Source organism: Mobula birostris, chromosome 24 (genome assembly GCF_030028105.1).
Source record: "Mobula birostris isolate sMobBir1 chromosome 24, sMobBir1.hap1, whole genome shotgun sequence".
In the NCBI taxonomy this organism is placed as follows: Eukaryota; Metazoa; Chordata; class Chondrichthyes; order Myliobatiformes; family Myliobatidae; genus Mobula; species Mobula birostris.
The window spans coordinates 23,808,103-23,830,687 of NC_092393.1; the positions used below are offsets into that span (position 1 = coordinate 23,808,103).

General features: G+C 40.7%; 2 protein-coding genes across 3 annotated transcripts in view; one reads left to right on the forward strand and one right to left on the reverse strand.

Annotated features, from left to right (window-relative positions):
• LOC140187422 (ras-related protein Rab-40B) overlaps positions 1-21,298 on the reverse strand; it is a 62,358-nt gene extending 41,060 nt beyond the window's left edge. The window contains exon 1 of the mRNA XM_072242741.1: positions 20,809-21,298. Coding sequence (XP_072098842.1) covers positions 20,809-21,022 — 214 coding nt within the window. The 5' untranslated portion in view covers positions 21,023-21,298. The remainder of the gene's footprint in view (positions 1-20,808) is intronic.
• A 370-nt stretch (positions 21,299-21,668) lies between these two features.
• Positions 21,669-22,585, forward strand: part of fn3krp (fructosamine 3 kinase related protein) — a 30,861-nt gene continuing 29,944 nt past the window's right edge. The window contains exon 1 of one of the 2 annotated variants that reach the window (XM_072242243.1): positions 21,669-21,848. In XM_072242243.1, the coding sequence (XP_072098344.1) occupies positions 21,708-21,848 (141 nt within the window). In that variant the 5' untranslated portion in view covers positions 21,669-21,707. The remainder of the gene's footprint in view (positions 21,849-22,585) is intronic. The other variant, XM_072242245.1, reaches the window with a different exon arrangement.

A 22,585-nucleotide genomic window follows, 5' to 3' on the forward strand; every position in this document is an offset into this window, starting at 1 on the left:
AGGTTACATTTAAAAATATCAATATTTTACTATCAATAGCAAACTTCTTATTGGGCAAATGCAGTCAAAATTGCATTTAGGAGTGCTTAAAAAAACTTAACATTAGTTTACTTAAATTTAATGATAAATAAAGCAACTTGAATGGCACCCCAAGAAATAATCACAATGACTCAAGGCAAACAAGAGAAAATCTGCAGATGCTAGAAACCCAAGCAACACACAAAATGCAGGTGGAACGCAGCAGGCCAGGCATCATCGAAAAGAGCCCTGCTGAAGGGTTTCGGCCTGAAACAGCAACTATACTCTTTTCCTAGATGCTGCCTGGCCTGCTGATTTCCTCCAGCATTTTGTAATAACGACTAAATGTTTTGCTTTATATTGTCACTATCTGACAAGTGTACGGGAAGTAGCAATAGAAGAGAAATAACACACAGCACCACAGAACTAAGGTCAAAATTTACAGCAAAAGGAAATAGTTTCTCAAGCTATCACCTTGTTCAATTGCAGAGATACAGTGGCATGCAAACGTTTGGGCACCCCAGTCAAAATTTCTGTTACTGTGAATAGTTAAGTCAGTAGAAGATGAACTGATCTCCAAAAGTCAAAGTTAAAGATGAAACATTCTTTTCAACATTTAAAGCAAGATTAGTGTATTATTTTTTGTTTTGTACAATTTTAGAGTGAAAAAAGGAAAGCAGCACCATGCAAAAGTTTGGGTACCTCAAGAGATTTGAGCTCTCGAATAATTTTTACCAAGGTCTCAGACCTTAATTAGCTTGTTAGGGCTATGGCTTGCTCACAGTCATCATTAGGAAAGGCCAAGTGATGCAAATTTCAAAGCTTTATAAATATCCTGACTCCTCAAACCTTGTCCTGACAATCAGCAGCCATGGGCTCCTCTAAGCAGCTGCTTAGCACTCTGAAAATTAAAATAAATGATGCCCACAAATCAGGAGAAGGCAATAAGAAGATAGCAAAGCGTTTTCAGGTAGCTGTTTCCTCAGTTCACAATGTAATTAAGAAATGGCAGTTAACAGGTACAGTGGAGGTCAAATTGAGTTCTGGAAGACCAAGAAAAGTTTCCGAGAGAACTGCTCGTAGGATTGCTAGAAAGACAAATCAAAACCCCCATTTGACTGCAAAAGATCTTCAGGAAGATTTAGCAGACTCTGGAGTGGTGGTACACTGTTCTACTGTGCAGCGACACCTGCACAAATATGACCTCCATGGAAGAGTCATCAGAAAACCTTTCCTGCGTTCTCACCACAAAATTCAGCATCAGAAGTTTGCAAAGGAACATCTAAACAAGCCTGATGCATTTTGGAAACAAGTCCTGTGGACTGATGACGTTAAAATAGAACTTTTTGGCCACAATGAGCAAAGGTATGTTTGGAGAAAAAGGGTGCAGAATTTCATGAAAAGAACACCTCTCCAACTGTTAAGCGCGGGGGTGGATTGACCATGCTTTGGGCTTGTATTGCAGCCAGTGGCACAGGGAACATTTCACTGATAGAGGGAAAAATGAATTCAATTAAATACCAGCAAATTCTGGAAGTAAACAACACACCCTCTGTAAAAAAGCTGCAGATGAAAAGAGGATGGCTTCTACAACAGGATAATGATCCTAAACACACTTCAAAATCCACAATGGACTACCTCAAGAGGCGCAAGCTGAAGGTTTTGCCATGGCCTTCACAGTCCCCTGACCTAAACATCATTGAAAATCTGCGGATAGACCTCAAAAGAGCAGTGCGTGCAAGATGGCCCAAGAATCTCACAGAATTAGAAGCCTTTTGCAAGGAAAAATGGGTGAAAATCCCCCAAAGAACTGAAAGACTCTTAGCTGGCTACAGAAAGTGTTTACAGGCTGTGATACTCGCCAAAGGGGGTGTTACTAAGTACTGACCATGCAGGGTGCCCAACCTTTTGCATCGGGCCCTTTTCCTTCTTTGTTATTTTGAAACTGTAAAAGATGGAAATAAAAAAGTAATCTTGACTTAAAATATTAAAGAAATATGTCATCTTTAACTTTATGCCTTTTGGAAATCAGGTCATCTTTTACTCGCTTAGCTCTTCACAGTAACAGAAATTTTGACCGGGGTGCCCAAACTTTTACATGCGACTGTACATTTGCAGACCCTGAAGGCACAGTAACCAAGTTTTAACTTAAACCTGGCCCTAATTGAAATATATTAGAGGCCTTCATGCATTAGGAGCAACTTATTTACAGCCTGTATGAACTGGCATTTGGGTGACCGGCAGGATGCATTTGTTAACTCCTTGGGCTGCAGGCATTTTCTGCTGCCTGGGAACTTGATATTTGGCCGCATTTCTGACTTGCAACAGTCTGGGTTAAAAATGGTTTGTAGAAATGGAATCCCACCGTAACTAGGAGAAGACCTGTAAACTGAAATTATTTTGAAATTTGCAAAAATTTTAACTTGGGAATTTTATTGTTGAATGTAAAATGATCATTTCAATTTTCTAATTTGATATCCTCACAGAATTTCCACAGGAAATTTAAATTAAATTGTTATACTGAGTATGGAGTATTTCCATTACTTCCATGCACAAACCAAAATACTCAAACTAAAGTGAATTTGATAAGATTTTTGAATTACTTACTGATTACATTGTTGAATCATATTTAAACAAATGCCAAAAATTCAAAGTAATTCTGTATGAGCATAAATTTTGACATTTCATTTTGTGTATAATATCTAACAGATTTTTAAAAAGATTGCCAGGAGTTTTGAGAAAATATGATAGTCCTAAATATTTAACAACCTTCATCACAAAACTACACATGATGTGTGAATATTTCGTTCTACACGACTTGAAATATAAATATTATTCATTGATAATTAAAAAATTAGACCTTGCAATACAAATTTTAGCAGAGATAATGACTTAAACATACAATGGTGCAATGGAGTTTGATGCTGATAGACTTCCCAGGATGCGCTGGGACACATTACCATCTGATGTTTCCAGTCTTTCAACATGAGTTGCTCTCATCCAGGCGACCCAGCCAGGGTTGATCATGTCCCGGCTTGTGTCTCAGCAGCACTGGTCCATAGGTCACGACTCTTGATCCTCAGCCAACTGGAGGCTCATTCAGCAGCCACTGTGATGGTCCTGATGGCAATCCCCATAATGCCAAAGAGAGATTAGTTTCTGCACAGCGAGCATCCAACAAGATCTCTACACCCCACCTCTATAGGCTCGCATCGTGCTTTCCATCCCTGTCTCTGGCAGTGCTCTACCAGCTCTTGCTATCTGGCTATCTTACGTTCAAAGACTCCTCAATTTGGTCTTCTCAAGGAACTGTCAGTTCTACCATGACCACTTGCTTTGAGATTTCTGACAGAATGACCATGTCAGTTCTATGATTTTCAGTTTATTAAAAGATTAAATTAACAGGCAGCATAAGAGTTCAAAGTAAAGGAGGTTGTAATAGTACAAAGATTTTCATGACACGCACAATAGTTTCTCAATTATTCACTGACTTTTACAACTGTTAATTAATTTATTAACTAAGATGATCTTTTGGCCACCAAGTTCATAGCATTCCTCCTTTCTTTTTGTGGAGACCACCCTACCATGAGTTGCTGAAAGGCACACTTAAAGTTGCAGAAGAGCTCATTAACCAAAGTTTACATTGCTTACTCCAGAGTCTCTATCTATGAATGCAAAAATTACTTGGATGAAGCAGCCAGAAGCAGGCTCAAAAATAACAACTGGTTCGGAATTTTTTTAAACTCAGTTACGTAATTCCTGCATGGTTGCATCCGTTTTGAAACGTTTGTGCTATTTTTACTATTACATTCCGGACAGCATCAACTTCCTCATGGCAAACAGCTTTTTCATTTAAACATATTTGCATCTTTCTATTAACTATGAACACACTTGGAGACGCGGGAGTCAACTTGCTCAATACAAATGTGGCCAGGTTCAATAGCTGCCGATGTTATGATGTGTCCCTGTTCAACTTGCCTTTCTAAAGCAAAATGGGAAAATGCTGAATCCTTTCAATTATAATTCTCAATCACCTACAGTGGATTAGTTAATTTCATAGCTTTTCCATTTGACATTGGATTGTTGGTTTTCCTCTTTAGTGCTGTGGCAAACAGGTTTCCACCTGAAAGCCAGCAATAGAAATATTGTGAGCCAGAGAGTTATGAGACAGGCACTCTGACATATCTAGCCCGTGATGACTATTAATCTACCTAGTTCCATCAACTTACACCTGGACCATAGGCCTCCATACTACTCCCATCCAAAATTCTCTTAAATGCGACATTGAACCCAAATCCACCACTTGCACTGGCAACATGTTCCACTCTCTCACGACCCTCTGAGTGAAGATCTCTCTCATGTTCCCCTTAAATATTCCAGCTCTAACCCTTAACCCATAACTGCTAGCTCTAGTCTCATCCAACCTCAGTGGAAAAAGCCTGTTTACATTTGAACAGCAGCCAATCAGCAACTGGGAGCGTCAGAAGATGTAGCTTACTCAGGTTCACCAATTTAGTGCAGAAGGCATCAATTTGGCAGCTTGGCATTTAAACAGTGGCCAATCAGCGACTGGGATTGATTGGTGACAAAAAAAATAACATAGGGCAAGTGGAGTGGTCATTGTTTGAGTGGATATGTTAGAGTGGTCATTTGAGGCTCTTTAAGGCTTCAGTGAGAACAGGCTTGAGTGAGAGAAGGTGAAAAAGCTATAGGTAGATTTTCCCCCCCAAGTTTATTTGTTTCCTTCTTTATATTTGCAGAGTTAGAACAATAGGGATGCTAGGCAGGATAGTCGCATGCACTTACTGCAGGATGTGGGAAGGCAGGGAAACCTCGGTGTCCCTGATGACTTCACCTGCAAGAAGCGCATCCAGCTGCACTACGCATTAAGGAATTGGAGCTGGAACTGGTTGAACTCCAGATCATTTGAAGGCTGAGGGGGTGATAGATAGGACATAGAGAGGTACTGTAAATTCTGGTGTATAAGCTGAGAATTTGGCCCTAAATTTTGGTACTAAAATTAGGGGGTCGGCTTATACAGAGGGTGCCAACTTTGGGAAAATGAATTCACAGAAAAGAGATTGTATTTATTGGCTGTTTTTGAGTCAAATTCGTTCCACTGTCGACGCATGAATTCTTTGAATGGTTTGTTTAAACTCACATCTAGTGGCTGGAGCACGGACATCAAACCATCGGGGATGACTGCATTGTCCGTATTTTCAGCTTTCAATGCTTTTTTTATCTCACCTGACAAGTGCGCTTTGAACATGTCCCATAAAAGTAGCGACTTTTCCTTCCCGAAACCTTCGGGATGTCAATGCCACACCTCTTTAACCCACTTCAAGCAACCTGCTTCATGCATCCAGCAGCGTTTTTGGACGTAAACAACAACACCCCGTGGGAATTTTCTGAGCAACCTTTGTTTTTTGTCTCAACGCAAGATCACGTCTATTCATAAGTCGAGTGCACCAACTTCGCGTAGCTTTAAAATTTTCTCTGACCTCACTGTGTTTTTCGTCCCATTTCAACGCTTGAACTCGAATCATTTCTCTGGTAACAATGTATCCAGACGATCGCTCGTGATTCATCCACTCTAAAATGTTTTCTTCCAGTTCTGGCCACTGGCATGTTTTTCCACGGTTTGCACATTTCGTCTTTGGCATTTCCCTCAGTGCGTCCTCTGCCTTTCTCCACTCTCTCACTTGTTTCTCGTTTACACCATACTTCTTAGCAGCTGCAGAATTATTCGTTCCTTCAGCAAAATCAACAACCTTCAGCTTGAAGCCAGCATCACATCACATTTGTTTTAATCTTTTGTACATGGTGGTCGCAAACTCAATACTGAGTACACGTACTGATCCCACCACTCCGTGTTATGTTTTAACGAGATTACGATGGGCGCTAAATGGTTTCATGGGGGTTACATTCCAGAGGATTCTTTACCATTGGAGACCTAATCCAAAATTTCCCTCCCTGATTTATTTGTTAAAAATTCGCTTATAACGCTCTACAATGTGTAGGCCTGTTTTCTTAGCAGGTACTGGTTCACAAAATTTCCAGGTTCCAGATCCGGCAAAGCTGAGTACCAGCATGTGAGATCTTGTGATCTTTTCTGGTTAAATCAAAAACCTCTACAAAAGGGGTCGGCTTATACAAAGGTAACATGAAAAAGTCACTTTTTTAACCTTGAAAATGGGGGGGGTCGGCTTATACTTCGGAATATACGGTATTTATATCTAGGGCATAGGATACAGGAGAATGGAAGGGGAAAGTGCTTAACTAGCCAGTACAGGGTACCCCTGAAGCCACCCCCCTCAACAACATTTTGAATACTGTTGGTGGGGGCGGGGGGGGAAGAAATAACCTAGCAGAGGTAGATCACAGCAGTCAGGTCTCTGGCACGGAGTCTGGCTCTGTAACTCAGAAGGGAAGAGGGGTAGAAGAGGCAAGTTGTGGTGATTGGGGATTTATTAGTTAGGGGAGCAAAAGGAAGGTTCTGTAGACAGGAGTGAAATTCCTGGTTGGCATGTTACCTCCAGGTGCCAGTGTCCGGGGCATTTTAGATCAAGTACTCGGCATTCATAAGTGGAGGGTGAGCAGCCAGAATTCGTGGTCCATGTAGGTATCAGTAGCATAGGTAGGAAGAGTGACAAAGTTCTGCAAAGTGAGTTCAGGGAGTTGGTGCTAAGTTAAAGGGCAGGAGCTCCAGGGTTGTGGTCTCAGCATTGCCACCCATGCCATGTGTTAGTGAGGCCAGAAGTAAGGAGATTATACAGTTTTCATGTGGCTAAGGATTTGGTGTAGGAGGGAGGGCATCAGAGTTTTGGATCATTGGGCTCTCTTTCAAGGAAGGTACAACCTTGACAGAAGACACCATTTGCACCTGCATGATGGTGGGGCGGGGGGGGGGGGGGTGGAAAAGGCAGATGAGCTCAGACCATGGATCAAGACGTAGAATTATGATATTGTAGCCATTAGCGACACTTGGACACTTGGTTGTAAGAGAGGCAGGACTGGAAGCTCAACATTCCAAGGTTCCGTTGTTTTAGACACAATAGAGCAGGAGGGATGGGAGGGAGGGGCGGGATGGTGCCTTTACTAGTCCAGGAAAAGGTCACAGTAGTGCTCAGTCAGGACAGACTGGAGAACTTGTCTAGTGAGGCTTTACGGGTAGAACTGAAGAAAAAGAAAGGTATGATCACATTAATGGGGCTACATTATAGATCACACAATAGTCTGCAGGATTTAGAGGAATACATTTGTACAGAAATCTGAAGACTGTTGTAAGAAACATAAGAATGAGATAGTAACTGATTTTAACTTTCCACATTGACTGAGACTCCCATACTATAAAATGACTAGATGGGATACAGTTTGTCAAATGTGTTCAGGCAAGTTTCCTTAATCAGTACAGAGGTCCCAATGAGAAAATGTGTGATATCTGATCAGCTATTACGGAATGAGACAGGGCAGGTGACAGAATTTTATGTAGGGGAATACTTTACATCTAGTTCCAAAGTAAATATGGAAAAAAGATAGGTGTGGTCTGCAGGTTAAGATTCTAAATTGGAGAAAGGCCAATTTTGATGGTATCAGAAAAGACCTGGCAAGTATGGACTGGGACAGGATGTTTTCTGGCAAAGGTGTACTTGGTAAGTCGGAGGCCTTCAAATATGACATTTTGAGAGTACAAAGCTCGTATATGCGCCTGTCAGAATAAAAGGCAAGGTTAACAGGTTTAGGGGACCTTGGTTTTCAAGAGATATTGAGACCACAGGGTTAAGGAAAAAAAAAACTACATAGCAGGTATAGTTAGGCAGGAACAAATAAAGTACTTGAAGAACATGTGAACACTTAAGAAAGACATCAGGAGGGCTAAAAGAAGGCATGAGGCTGCCCTAGCAAACAAGGTGAAGGAAACCAAAGGGATTCTACAGCATGTTAAAAGTAAAAGGATGGCAAGGAACAAAATTAGTCCTCTGGAAGATACAAGACCATAAGACCATAAGACAAAGGAGCAGAAGTCAGCCATTTGGCCCATCAAGTCTGCTCCGCCATTTTATCATGAGCTGATCCATTCTCCCATTTAGTCCCACTCCCCCGCCTTCTCACCATAACCTTTGATGCCCTGGCTACTAAGATACCCATCAACCCCTGCCTTAAATACACCCAATGACTTGGCCTCCACTGCTGCCCATGGCAACAAATTCCACAGATTCACCACCCTCTGACTAAAAAAAAATTTCTTCGCATTTCTGTTCTGAATGAGCGCCCTTCAATCCTCAAGTCATGCCCTCTCGTACTAGACTCCTCCATCATGGGAAACAACTTTGCCACATCCACTCTGTCCATGCCTTTCAACATTCGAAATGTTTCTATGAGGTCTCCCCTCATTCTTCTAAACTCCAAGGAATATAGTCCAAGAGCGGACAAACGTTCCTCATATGTTAACCCTCTCATTCTCGGAATCATTCTAGTGAATCTTCTCTGTACCCTCTCCAACATCAGCACATCCTTTCTTAAATAAGAAGACCAAAACTGCCCACAGTACTCCAAGTGAGGTCTCACCAGTGCCTTATAGAGCCTCAACATCACATCCCTGCTCCTATACTCTATTCCTCTAGAAATGAATGCCAACATTGCATTCGCCTTCTTCACCATCAACTCAACCTGGAGGTTAACCTTAAGGGTATCCTATACGAGGACTCCCAAGTCCCGTTGCATCTCTGAATTCTCTCCCCATTTAAATAATAGTCTGCCCATTTATTTCTTCTGCCAAAGTGCATAACCATACACTTTCCAACATTGTATTTCATTTGCCACTTCCTTGCCCATTCTTCCAATCTATCCAAGTCTCTCTGCAGACTGTTTCCTCAGTACTACCGGCCCCTCCACCTATCTTCGTATCGTCAGCAAACTTAGCCACAAAGCCATCTATTCCATAATCCAAATTGTTGATGTACAATGTAAAAAGAAGCAGCCCCAACACTGATCCCTGTGGAACACCACTGGTAACCGGCAGCCAGCCAGAATAGGATCCCTTTATTCCCACTCTCTGTTTCCTGCCAATCAGCCAACACTCTATCCACGTATGTAACTTTCCTGTAATTCCATGGGCTCTTATCTTGTTAAGTAGCCTCATGTGTGGCACCTTGTCAAAGGCCTTCTGAAAATCCAAATATACAACATCCACTGCATCTCCCTTGTCTAGCCTACTGGTAATTTCCTCAAAAAATTGTAATAGGTTTGTCAGGCAGGATTTTCCTTTAAGGAATCCATGTTGAGTTCTGCCTATCTTGTCATATGCCTCTAGCTACTCTGTAACCTCATCCTTGACAATCAACTCCAACAACTTCCCAACCACCGATGTCAAGCTAACAGGTCTATAATTTCCTTTTTGCTTCCTTGCCCCCTTCTTAAATAGCGGAGTAACATTTGCAATCTTCCAGTCCTCTGGAACCATGCCAGAATCTATCGACTTTTGAAAGATCATCACTAATGCCTCCGCAATCTCCACAGCTACTTCCTTCAGAACATTAGGGTGCATTCCATCTGGTCCGGGAGATTTATCTACCTTTAGACTATTCAGCTTCCGGAGTACTTTCTCTGTCGTAATTGTGACTGGGCACACTTCTCTTCCCTGCCACCCTTGAGTGTCCGGTATACTGCTGATGTCTTCCTCAGTGAAGACTGATGCAAAATACTCATTCAGTTCCTCTGCCATCTCCTTATCTCCCATTACAATTTCTCCAGCATCATTTTCTATCAGTCCTATATCTACCTTCACCTGTCTTTTACTCTTCATATACTTGAAAAAGCTTTTAGTATCCTCTTTGATATTATTTGCTAGCTTCCTTTCATAGTTAATCTTTTCCCTCTTAATGACCTTCTTAGTTTCCTTTTGTAAGCTTTTAAAAACGTCCCAATCCTCTGTCTTCCCACTAATTTTTGCTTCCTTGTATGCCCTCTCCATTGCTTTAACTTTGGCTTTGACTTCTCTTGTCAACCATGGTTGCATCCTTTTTCCATTCGAAAATTTCTTCTTTTTTGGAATATACCTGTCTTGCACCTTCCTCACTCCTCGCATAAACTCCAGCCACTGCTGCTCTGCCGTCTTTCCCGCCAGTGTCCCTTTCCAGTCAACTTTGGCCAGTTCCTCTCTCATGTCACTGTAATTTCCTTACTCCACTGAAATACCGACACATCAGATTTCGGCTTCTCTTTTTCAAATTTCACAGTGAACTCAATCATGTTATGATCACTGCCTCCTAAGGGTTCCTTCACCTCAATCTCTCTAATCACCTCTGGTTCATTACACAATACCCAATCCAGTACAGCCGATCCCCTAGCGGGCTCAACAACAAGCTGTTCTAAAAAGCCATCTCACAGACATTCTACAAATTCTCTCTCTTGAGATCCAGTGCTGACCTGATTTTCCCAATCCACTCGCACGTTAAAATCCTCAATTATCATAACACTGCCCTTCTGACAAGCCTTTTCTATTTCTTGTTGTAATTTGTAGTCCACATCACTGTAGCTGTTTAGAGGCCTATAAATAACTGCCATCAGGCAGTTATTTGGGGGAGATCTTAAATGGATTTTTTGCATTTGTAGTGCAAAATCTTGGGAGATGGACAGAGTCTATCGAATGAGGCAAAGCAGCAGTGAGGTCAGGAACCCTATACAGATTACAGAAGAGGTGGTATTTACTGTCTTGAGGCATATTAGGGTGGGCAAATCCCAAGTCCTTTGTTGTTTGTCATCTATATCAACACTCTGTATGAAAATGTGGTTGAACAGAAAAGCAAATTTGTGGATGACACCAAGATTGGGAGTGCAGTGGATAGCGAGGAAGGCTATCATGGCTGGCAGCAGGATCTGGACCAGCTGGCAAAATTGCAGACGGAATTTAAGGCAGACAGGTGTGAGGTGTTGCACTTTGGTAGGACCAACCAGGGTAGGAGTTACACAGCGAACGGTAGGGCACTGAGAACAAAGGAATCTGGGAATACAGGTACATAATTAATTTAAAGTGGCAATACAGGTAGATAGGACCGTAAAGAAAGCTTTTAGCACATTGGCCTTCATAAATCAAAGTACTGAGTACAGGAGCTGGGATGCTTTGGTGAAGTTGTACAAGACTTTGGTTAGGCCCAATTTGGAATATTGTGTGCAGTTTTGGTCACCTACCTACAGGAAAGATGTAAATACATTTGATAGGGAACAGCGAAAATTTGTAAGGGCGTTGCCAGTACTGGAGGACCTGAGCTATAAGGAAAGATTGAATAGGTTAGGACTTTGTTCCTTGGAACGTAGAAGACTGAGGGAGATTTGACAGAGATATACAGAATTTTAAGGGGTATAGAAAGAGTATATATAAGCAGGCTTTTGCCATTGAGGTTGGGTGCGACTACAACTGGAGGTCATGGCTTAAAGATGAAAGGTGAAATGTTTATTGTCAAGTTCCCCTTAAACTTCTTCACCGAGAGGATTCTGAGACTATGAAATCAGCTGCCAGCACAAGTGGCACAGGTATGCTCAATTTTGATGTTTTCAGAGAAGTTTGGACAGGTACGTGGATGAGAGAGGTATGCAGGGCTATAGTCTGGGTGTAGGAAGATGGTATTAAGTAATTTAAATGGTTCAGCATGGACTAGATAGGGCAAAGGGCCTGTTCCTGTGCTGTACTTTTCTATGACTCTGTGACTATCTATACTCCTCAATTTTGTATACCTCTATCAATTAGACCATAAGATATACAGAAGAAGTAGGCCTTTTGGCCCTTCAGGTCTTCTCTACTATTTCATCTTGGCTGATCCATTTCCCTCTCAGCCCCAATCTCCTGCCTTCTCCCCACAACCCTTCATGTCGTGATTAATCAAGAATCAGTCAACCTCTGTCTAAAATATGCCCAATAACTTGGCCTGTAGCAACGAATTCCACAGATTCACCACTCTTTGGCTAATGAAATTCCTCATCTCCATTCTAAATGGACATCCCTCTATTCAAAGGCTGTACCTTCTCCACATAGACTCCTCCACCAAAGCAAACACCCTCCCCACATCCACTCTGTTCAATAGGTTTCAATTATGTTACCCCACATTTGTCCAAATTCCAGCGAGATGAAGCCAAAGCCATCAAATGCCCCTCATATGATAAGCCTTTCAATTCCAGAACCTCCTTTGAACCCCCTCCAATGTCAGCACATCCTTTTTAGATAAAGGGACCAAAATTGCTCACAATACTCCAAATTAGCCTTGCCAATGCCTTATAAAGCCTCAACATTATATTCTTGCTTTTATATTCTAGTCCTCTCGAAATGAACGATAACATTGCACTTGCCTTCCTCACTGCAGACTCAACCCTTAGGGAATCTTGCATGAAGACTCCCAAGTCCCTTTGTACCTCAGATTTTTGAATTTTCCCTCCAGTTAAAAAAAATCTACTCTTTTAGTTCTTCTGCCAGAGTGCATGTCCATACACTTCCCGACACTGTATTCTGTTTGTCACTTCTTTGCTAATTCTCTTAAGTCCTTCTGTAGCCTCCCTGCTTCAACACTACATGCCCCTCCACCTATCTTCGTATCGTGCACAAAGCCATCAATTCTGTCATCCAAATCATGGACATATAATGTAAAAAGTAGTCCCAACATAGACCCCTGGGGAACACCAACTGGAAAAGGCTCCCTTTCTTCACAGTCTTTCCCTCCTGCCAATCTGCCATTGCTCTGTCCATGCTGGCATCTCTCCTGTAATACATTGGGTTCTTCACTTGTTAAGCAGTCTCACGTGTGGCACTTCTGAAAATCCAAGTATATAACATCCATGATTCTCCTTTGTCTGTCCCGCTTGTTATTTCTTCAAATTGCAATAGATTTGTCAGGCAAGACTTTGTCTTCAGGAAAACATGCTGACTTTGGCCAATTTATCATGTACCTTCAAGTACCCTGAAGCCACAGTCTTAACAATTAACTCCAATGTCTTCCCAACCACTGAGATCAGACTAACTGACCTATAATTTTCTTTCTTCTGCCTCTATCCATTCTTGAAGAATGGAGTGATATTTGCAATTTTCCAGTCCTCCAAAACTATGCCAGAATCCATTGATTCTTGAAAGATCATTACTAATACCTCCACTATCTCTTCAGCCACCTTTCAGATATCTGGGTTGTTGACCATCTGGTCCAGGTGACTTACCTAACTTCAGACCTTTCAGTTTCCGAAGCACTTTCTCCCTCATAATGGCAACTTCACTGGCTTCTGCCCCCTGACACTCTCAAATGTCTGGCATACAGATCATGTCTACCACAGTGAAGAATGATGCAAAATAGTTATTCAGTTAGTTCACCATTTCCTCGTCCCCCATTACTACCTCTCCAGCACAATTTTGTAGTGATCCTCTGTTCTCGCCTCACTTTTACACTTGATATAGCTGAAAAAACTTTTAATATTATTGGCTAGCTCACCTTTGTATTCCATTTTTTCCTTCTTTATGACTTTTTAGTTGTCTTCTGTTGGTTTTCAAAAAGCTTCCCAATCCTCTACCTTCCCACTAATTTTTGCTCTATTACGTTTCCTCTCTTTGGCTTTTATGGTGGCTTTGACTTCACTTGTCAGCCACAGTAGTATTATCCTGCTTGGCTATCACCCCTGCTACTGTTCCCTTCCAATCAACTTTGGCCTCGTCCTCTCTCATGCCTTTGTAATTCCCTTTACTCCACTGTAATACCAATGATACATCTGACTTTAGCTTAGTCTTCTCAAATTGGAGGGTGGAGTCTATATATTATGACCACTGTCTTCTAAAGGTTCCTCTTCCTTAAGCCCTTTAACCAATTCTGGTTGATTGCACAACGCCCTAACCAGAATCACTGATCCCCAGTGGGCTCAACCATGAGCTGCTCTAAAAATCCACCTTGTAGACATTCCACAAAATCCCTCTCTTGGTATCCAGCACCAATCTGATTTTCCCAACCTACCTGCATATTGAATTCCCCAATGACTACTGTAAAATTGACCTGTTGACACGTACTTTCTATCTCACATTGGAATTTGTGGACCACATATTTGCTACTGTTTGGAAGTTTGTATACAACTCCCATCAGGGTCTTTTTACTTTTGCAGTTTCTTAGCTCTACTCACAATGATTCAACATTTTCCGATCCTACATCACCTCTTTCTAATGATTTGGTTTCATTTTTTAACCAACCCCACCCCACTCCATAGGCCTACCTACAAGTCCTTTCGACACACTGTGTATTCTTGGACATGAAGTCCCAGCTATAATCTTCTTTCAGCCATGGTTCAGTGATGCCCCCAATGCCATTCATGCTAATCTGTAACAGTGCTACAAGATAATCAATCTTATTCTGTATACTATGTGCATTTAAATACATCACCTTCAATCCTGTATTCATCACCTTTTTTAACGCAAACAACAGGAATTCTGCAGATGCTGGAAATTCAAGCAACACACATCAAAGTTGCTGGTGAATGCAGCAGGCCAGGCAGCATCTCTAGGAAGAGGTACAGTTGACGTTTCAGGCCAAGACCCTTTGTCAGGACTAACTGAAGGAAGAGTTAGTAAGAGATTTGATTTGATTGCCTTTCTTGCTGTTCACTTGCTTTCATCCACAAATTTGCTAAGCCAGTTTAGAAGTAAGTTATACAAGGAACTTGAGAGCACAACCATACTTTTCAAGGCTACACTTCAAGGCTGGGATGAATTCAAACTTCAGATTATTTTAGCAGCTGACCAATTCCTGAAAATACCTTGATGATGATATTGTGTTGGAAATAGTGGCTCAGGAACTATTAATTTCAATTCTTTAGTCCCCATGTATTATTCCTACAGCAAGGCATTTGCGAATGGGGTGTAGTGCAGTTCTGAAATGGATTTTGTTGATGATTAAGATAGGAATTATCAAGATTTAGTTACCCATTACTTTTTCATAAAGGACTGAGATTGCTGTAATGCAACTTGATTGATTCATAGGCAAGCACTGCATAACCAGAAGGCAACCTTTGAAAAATGAACAAAGGGGCAGCTGCAACGAGCAAAATCAGTGTACAAAACTTTACATATCATTTTGCGTGGAGTGAAGCTTCCACATTCTCTTGCAGTCTAAACAGTTCCTCCCACCAATCCGGGGAATGGTGGAGATGATGTCAGAGTTATTTTCAAAGCTGGAGCACTGCAACTTGCTAAAATGGAAACAAATATGTTAGCATCCATGCTTCAATGATTTGTGTTGAAAAATCTGAAGATAGTACTTCAGATTACATTAACAACCTGCTGAATAATGTATTAGACCAACTCCATCAAGGAGGTGTGCTCACTTGTCTGCACAATTCCTTTTGATCCCATAGAACTTCAGGCTGAAACAAAAAGTGCTGCATTAGCAAAACAATTGACAAAAATTGGCTTGAAATAATTTCCTTTTGAATAACTTTAATTAAATTATAATCAATGAAAAATAATTATCTGGCTTGAAAACCCTACTTCTTTCCCCTCAGGAATGATCAATTGTTCTATTACCATTCCACAGTGATGGCACATTGACAACCAGAAGGCAGAGGCCAACCCTATTCGTACAGTGCTGGAACCCTCCCACCAGCTCGATAACTAACTCTGGTTCAGCCACATGATTCAGGCCACCTTTCATAAACAATATATGCCTACAGTTGGTATGATTTGGGGTTCAACCAAACAGGAGCATTGTGATGTTCTGATTAAAGAAACCTTGATTTGAGCAAATGCCATGCAAATACTGCCCTTACACAATTATTGGTTGGCAAAGAATAACAAATTGTACAGCGCATAAAATTATAAAGAAAACATATTTAACAATTTTCAGCTTTATCAGTTAACAGGAAGAAAAGGGCCCATTACAGTTGAACCAGTCCAATGTGCACATAAACGTTGGAGCTCATACTGTAGTATTCAGGGGTGTAATTCTTACTCACTTGCTGGACCCACCACATTCTAAACTCCCCTCAAGGTCTCAGTCTCTCACTCTCATATTGGCCCTTCCTCCTTGGAGCCATTCATCTGCACAAAGCACTTCTTGCAACAGGGACTCTCCTTCCAACAGCATTTTGCAGCATCTTCCCCTCTGTCCCACTCCACAATTCCCACCAAAAGATAACAAACCAGACTACTGTCAGTCACCATTCTCTCCCAAGCCTGCTCTCTCCAGAACCTTCTCCCACCATCCTGATTGGCTGACACAACATTCCTAAGTTGAAAAGGTGAGTGAATTTGGCCTTTTCTCCTTGGATCGGCGGAGGATGAGAGGTGACCTGATAGAGGTGTATAAGATGATGAGAGGCATTGATTGTGTGGATAGTCAGAGGCTTTTTCCCAGGGCTGAAATGGCTAACACAAGAGGGCACAATTTTAAGGTGCTTGGAAGTAGGTACAGAGATATCAGAGGTAAGTTTGTTGTTTTTTCTCCCTCGCAGAGAGTGGTGAGTGCGTGGAATGGGCTGCTGGCAATGTGGTGGAGAAGATACGATAGGGACTTTTAAGAGACTCCTGGATAGGTACATAGAGCTTAGAAAAATAGAGGGCTATGGGTAACCCTAGGTAATTTCTATAGTAAGTACATGTTCAGCACAGCATTATGGGCCGAAGGGCCTGTATTGTGCTGCAAGTTTTCTATGTTTCTAACATGGCTTCTTATCTTTAGCCAAAACCAAAACATTCTACCAGCAGGACACACTGCTTTTGCAGAAAAATGCTAAAGTGAAATACCTATAGCATAGCAGTAGAAATCTTAACCAGGGCATTACAGTGGGTAAAGTAGATGCTGAAGCTGGATGTCTTCCTAAAAGTTCTTTCCCAGGAAAGACTGCTTTTGAATGCCACATTAACAATGCTGCAGTCTAGAAATTTGCTATGGACCCGAGGTGAGAATATTACCTGAGAGCATGTGATGTGGGCAGAAAAGTTCCCGAGGCCAAGACTTTAAACTCTGGGTTACCTCTGGCACTGTCATGTGACAAGACAACATTATGCTGACCTTCTTGTGGTAAAAGCATACAGGCCTAAATTAATCGCACCCAATGAATGGCACAAAATAGCTGTCTGTTCCATATGCTTACAGCATTGTATGGTGGGGCAAAGCTCTGTTTCCACTGAAGAGCAACATACTTATAATGGAGATTAACCTGCTACTGGCTCATAGGTAATAGAGCTTTGATGACATTAATCGAAAACTCCTTGGTGACACAAATCTGAAATGTGATGGTACCAAAGTGTTAATGGTGGATAGCACAGAGATGTTCATCACCTTTATGGTAGGACTGATAATCTCATGATTCTGCATGGCCTCCGATGAAACACAGGAAATTAGCTCAACAGATGTAGATTAGAAAACATTCTGACTGGCTGCAGAGGATTGCAAACCCAGCCAAATCCATCACAGGCATGACAGAGGAAGTCCCACAAGACGGCAGCATCCATCATTAAGGACCCTCACCACCTGAGCATATCTCTGGTGGTGACGGTCTTCTCATTACTACCATTATTGCTGAGGAGTTACCAGAGCCCAAGGACCTATACTCAATGTTTTGAAACAGCTTCTTCCATCAACTGACTTATGTATGCCCCACAACACTAGAGTTTTATTTCTCCTGTTCATTATTTAGTTTTGAAACTTGTAATTATTGTTATGCTTGCTTGCACTGTACTGCTACCTCAAAACACTCCATTTCACAGCACATATCAATGATAATAAATCTGGTTCTGATTCCAATTCCATCCTCCAGGTCATCTTAGTACGTGACTGGACGGATAACATGCCAAGTATTTCACGGAGCCTCTCTACACATTCTTCTGAGTACTTCCCTCACATATGGATGATTTAATAATTCATCTATTAATCAATACTAGTGACTACACTTTTTTTGTAAATTTTAATGCTTTATACACAATATTTCTGCACTGACCTCCAACCAATAAAAAAAACCTTTAAAAATGTCCTATTTTTATTTGGAATGGTTACTACAGCTTTTAAAGAGGTGAAATTTCTTCTATGGTCCTTGATATGCTCTTCCTTTGATTTGCTATACAATAGGTTGCTCACTGTGAGCTTATACACATACTGTATTCTGACTCTACCTCACCAGTTAACAATGTTGCAAATAATATTCTAAATTAAGCACACATTGATATTTCTGTCAACTGGTACTTGACTCCATTAAATATTCAGAAACTTTTGCAAGAAAAATAGCCAACTTCCAACTGCTCCCAATGTTTCAAACTTGGCATTCATTCCAACATAGGAAATGATGTATTCTCCATTTGACTCTCTGTTAAAATGGGCTTTTCCTATCTCAGTGTAAAATCAAATGACTATTTCTCCAAGATTTGAATATCAAAAACAGGTCTCAAATGCACAGCAAGAACCAATGATATTTACAGTTCATCAAAATACATTGTACTACACGCTTCTGGCACAGTAATACAGATCAATTGTTATAAAATACAAAATATTAAAGTTTCATAATATAGATTGGCTTTTTATTGACTACCGACATATAATGCTCTAAGTTTCTGATATTTCGAATGAGTTAATGGACTTTCAGGAATTTCAGGCAATGAAAGCCTTGTAGTATTTATTGTTTTATCCAGTTTCCCCAAGAGCATTAATAATCAGATTATGACTTAAGGGTATATAATTAATAAGGCACAGAAAGGAGGCCATTTTGTACATCACAATTACACCAGCACCTAGTAGAGAAATCCCATTTGTCTCATTTCCCTATTCTTTCCATAAATGGAAACAGGCCTAAGGAGAAAGGTATAAAGAGATAGTTACAGGGAGAGAGGATTTGTTGAGAAGTGATACTGAGAGATGAATAAAGGAGGGGAAAAACCGAAAGAAAGAAAGCAAGCGATGGACAGATCTACTGTACAGCTTATGTGGTAGGAATGAATGCTGGTGATGTTATCAGCATTTACTGTTATGAAAGAATATTGTGGATAGTAATTTATAATATTTATAAATGTGCACTTAAACATGCAGATCCAAGAAGTTACTGTTCAGGTTGTCCTGCTCCTCCATAATATTTGCCTCATTTTACTACCTAGCAAAAGACAAGGAACATATGGCAACATGATCAAGGAAAACAATCCTCAGAAAAAGCTAGGGCTTGTCCATTCCAGTGCTTACATTTCTACTTCAACTTTCTCTCTTAATTATTGCCTAATGGCCTCTTTGACAAAGTAATAAACACAATACCTCATTTTTCAAATTTAAACTATTGTTGGAGACAAAGTTCCACAAAAAGTAATGTATTTTTACTATCTATGTTCTCTTTATCATCTACTTTTCCCCTTTTGCAAGAATATAAATAAAGTTACAAGGACTGTCAACCTTTTCCAAGGGTGGTCTGCAGGCTAGCGGAGGGAAGGCACGCCCTATTCTTCCTTTGGTAGAGCTGCATCCCACATTGCTATATACCATATCCAAAAGGAAGCAAGTCAACAAAATACCTTTGAACTACAGTCACTACTATAATGTAGAAAAATGGAGTCAACTAAATACCTTTGAACTACAGTCACTGCTATAATGTAGAAAAATGGAGGTGCATAACAAGGTTTCACAAATTCCGATGCAATCCATTAACAGATAATACAGAATGTGATCTGAACTGTTAGTTGGAGAAAGAAAATTGATGGTCACTATTGTTTTTGGATTATGCATAACAATCTTATGTACAGCTAAGGCACAGTTCATGCCTAGTGTCTCATCCTTAAGCACCAGCACCAAGAGAATTGCATTCAGCCAAAATCATGAGTACATCTCTCTCAAAGGAAAATGTTGCCAAAACTGGAACTCTGAATTAAAAGAAACTACAGGAAAGTCAGATGAGGTGGTATGTGCTGGGAGACAAGTATTATTTCAAGTGGATAACATTTCTGATCTTCACACAGCAAGGTCATTTAACCTGCAACAAAAGCAATCCAAATTACTGAGCATCTTCTATTTTCAACTCAAATCCTTATTTGTTCTGGAACTTATTTTCTGATTCAGTGGCAGGAGTGCTATTGATGCTTAATAAGCATCATAATGCCAGAGCAATAAAACTCAGAATTTACTAACATATATTGCATTGGAAGATATCCTCCAAAATAAAGCTGTTCCAGAAAAGAATTGCACAATAATTCTGTAAGTCAACTGATACTAATTGTAGACACAATACTATTAGATATTTAATACCATATTCCAAATGATACCCCGTTAAAAAAATAACCAGCTCCTTAAAAAGCACTTTAGTCTTACAATACCATTCTAAAGTTGTTAATGTAGGTTGTCTATTCTATCCTTCCAAAACACAGGTCTAAATATAATACCCTTAGAAAAAGATGAAATATCTTTACATTGTGCTCAATCAATGAGACTAATGCAGATGTTTTAGATTAAAATAGAATTTCAAAGCTTGAGTATTCCTTACAACAGTGACATTATGTCCCGTAATTACCTTTCCTATAAAATTTAAATGGCGTAAAGAACAAGCTTTCTTTTCGGTGTAATCTTTTACAATAATGTGATCCTAAGACACCTGAGTGATTTTCTGCCCTAATCTTTTACTAGAATATTTAATTTTTGAGTTGAAGACAATGTAAATAAAAACAGGGCGTTCTCACAATCATTAAGACATTACGTATTTCGTACACAAGTAAAACGAATTTAAAAGGAGCCTGCAACCTAAAACAGCAAACATCCTATTTGCTTGCATTCTTATTTGATGTTTGCTTTTTGGTGGGCTGTACCTACTCACCCATGTTGTAACCATACGGCGACTCACTGGCTCCATCCTGCAGGCTGGCCAGGATCTCCCCCTTCCCAACATCACTGTCACCCACCAGCAGGAATTTCAGGAGAAAGTCGTAAGCCTTCACCGGGCTGCCCTTGTTGCTCATCCTCTCACAAACAACGCTCCATACTGGAACGGACTGGCGGCAGTTTATTTCGTTAAGCAAGTAAAAATTCATTAAACAAGTTTCAACTCGCCCTACGCCGCCACCATTCACTTTCCAGAGAAAATTCCTCGGGTGGCTCGCGCTGCAACCATTCGCCGTCCAAAACCCACAGGAAAACCTGTCGTCTCCTCTCCGTCCACACAGATTTACTTCTCACTAACTATTCTAGGCTGCCAAAGGTGCGGTACTCTTCAATGTTTCCCACAGTTCCCACTTTAAACCCCTCAGAAGTAGGATGAATACACTCCATCGCTTCTGTACACACACGACTCTCACCCCTCTGCCATCCAGTGTGCTCTGGCGCTTCCATTATTGGTTATCATAAAATATAGGCGGTTCCGAGTCCCCAAATTCTATTACACTATTGGTCATCTCGGCTATCAATCATAGACAACACCCGCCCCTCTCCGTTGTTTACATATCGTATCGCCAGGGGTTTCGGCCACCACTGGGCGCGATGCATTAAGGGAATTGTAGTTCTCTTTGGCAATTAGCCCGCTTTTCGCAAGTCAGCGAACACGAGTTTAAGTTGCTCCTATTGTAACTAAAAATACCCCCAAATAACTGCAGCTTTAAGTTATGTACATTTAATTCCTCACCGATAGGCATATCATTTTTAATATGCATTAAAATCAGGCGATCAATTGACCACTCCTGTTGGAGCTCCGGGAAGGTGATTGGCAGTCGAGAACTGAAGATGGAGAATGTGCTGAAGAGAGAGCTAAACACAGCTCGCCTGAAGGGATTCGGATATGCAGGGGGTGGGTGTATTAGCCAAGGGCAGAGTTATGAAACGGATTCAGGAAGAGTGTTTGTCAAAGTCAATCACAAAAGCCAGGTTAATGCATTTACTTTATGGTTTGTATCAATGTTGACATGGCGTATGTGTTTGAGAGAGATGGGGAGGGCCTATACTGTTCTCTTAGCATTACAGACGCTGGCAGAAGAACTGAACTCTAAGGAAGAATGGGATATAGTTTGGCGTTCCAGTCCACAAAAAAAGACGCAGGCGAACGAGTTCACTAAAATAATGGGGGAGGTAAACTTGAATGCAATTTAAGTGAGGTACAGCTTCAAATGAGTGAAATGGATTTCTGACGTATATTGAATCTTTCATCCAGGAATGATATATGGATGGGTTAAACTTCCAAATAGGAATAGATGAAATTCCGAAAGAGCATTAGTGAATACCACTTTTGAGACTGGCTTAGACTTTTAATGAATAGATTAATTTGATAGTATTAATGATATTTCTGAATAGATGTATTTCTGGGAAATTTTTTCGCCACATTTTCTATCTCTGTTGATGTTATAGTTAAATAGAAAGGTGAGTGTATTGACAGTTTTACTATAGCTAACAAAAGAACCGATCCAAGAAAATGGAAAAGACCAACTATTGTCAATATGGTTTGTTTAGTATTTGGATACTTGCTGAAGGGCCTAGACAGCTATACAATTTTTGAGACTCTAAGTTAACACTTGAAGGTCCAGGCAATATTAAATTGCAAAAAGCACTTTAATCCATAATTCTTTTCATAGGTGCAAAAGGTTTTTTTTTACTACAGTATGTTTAAA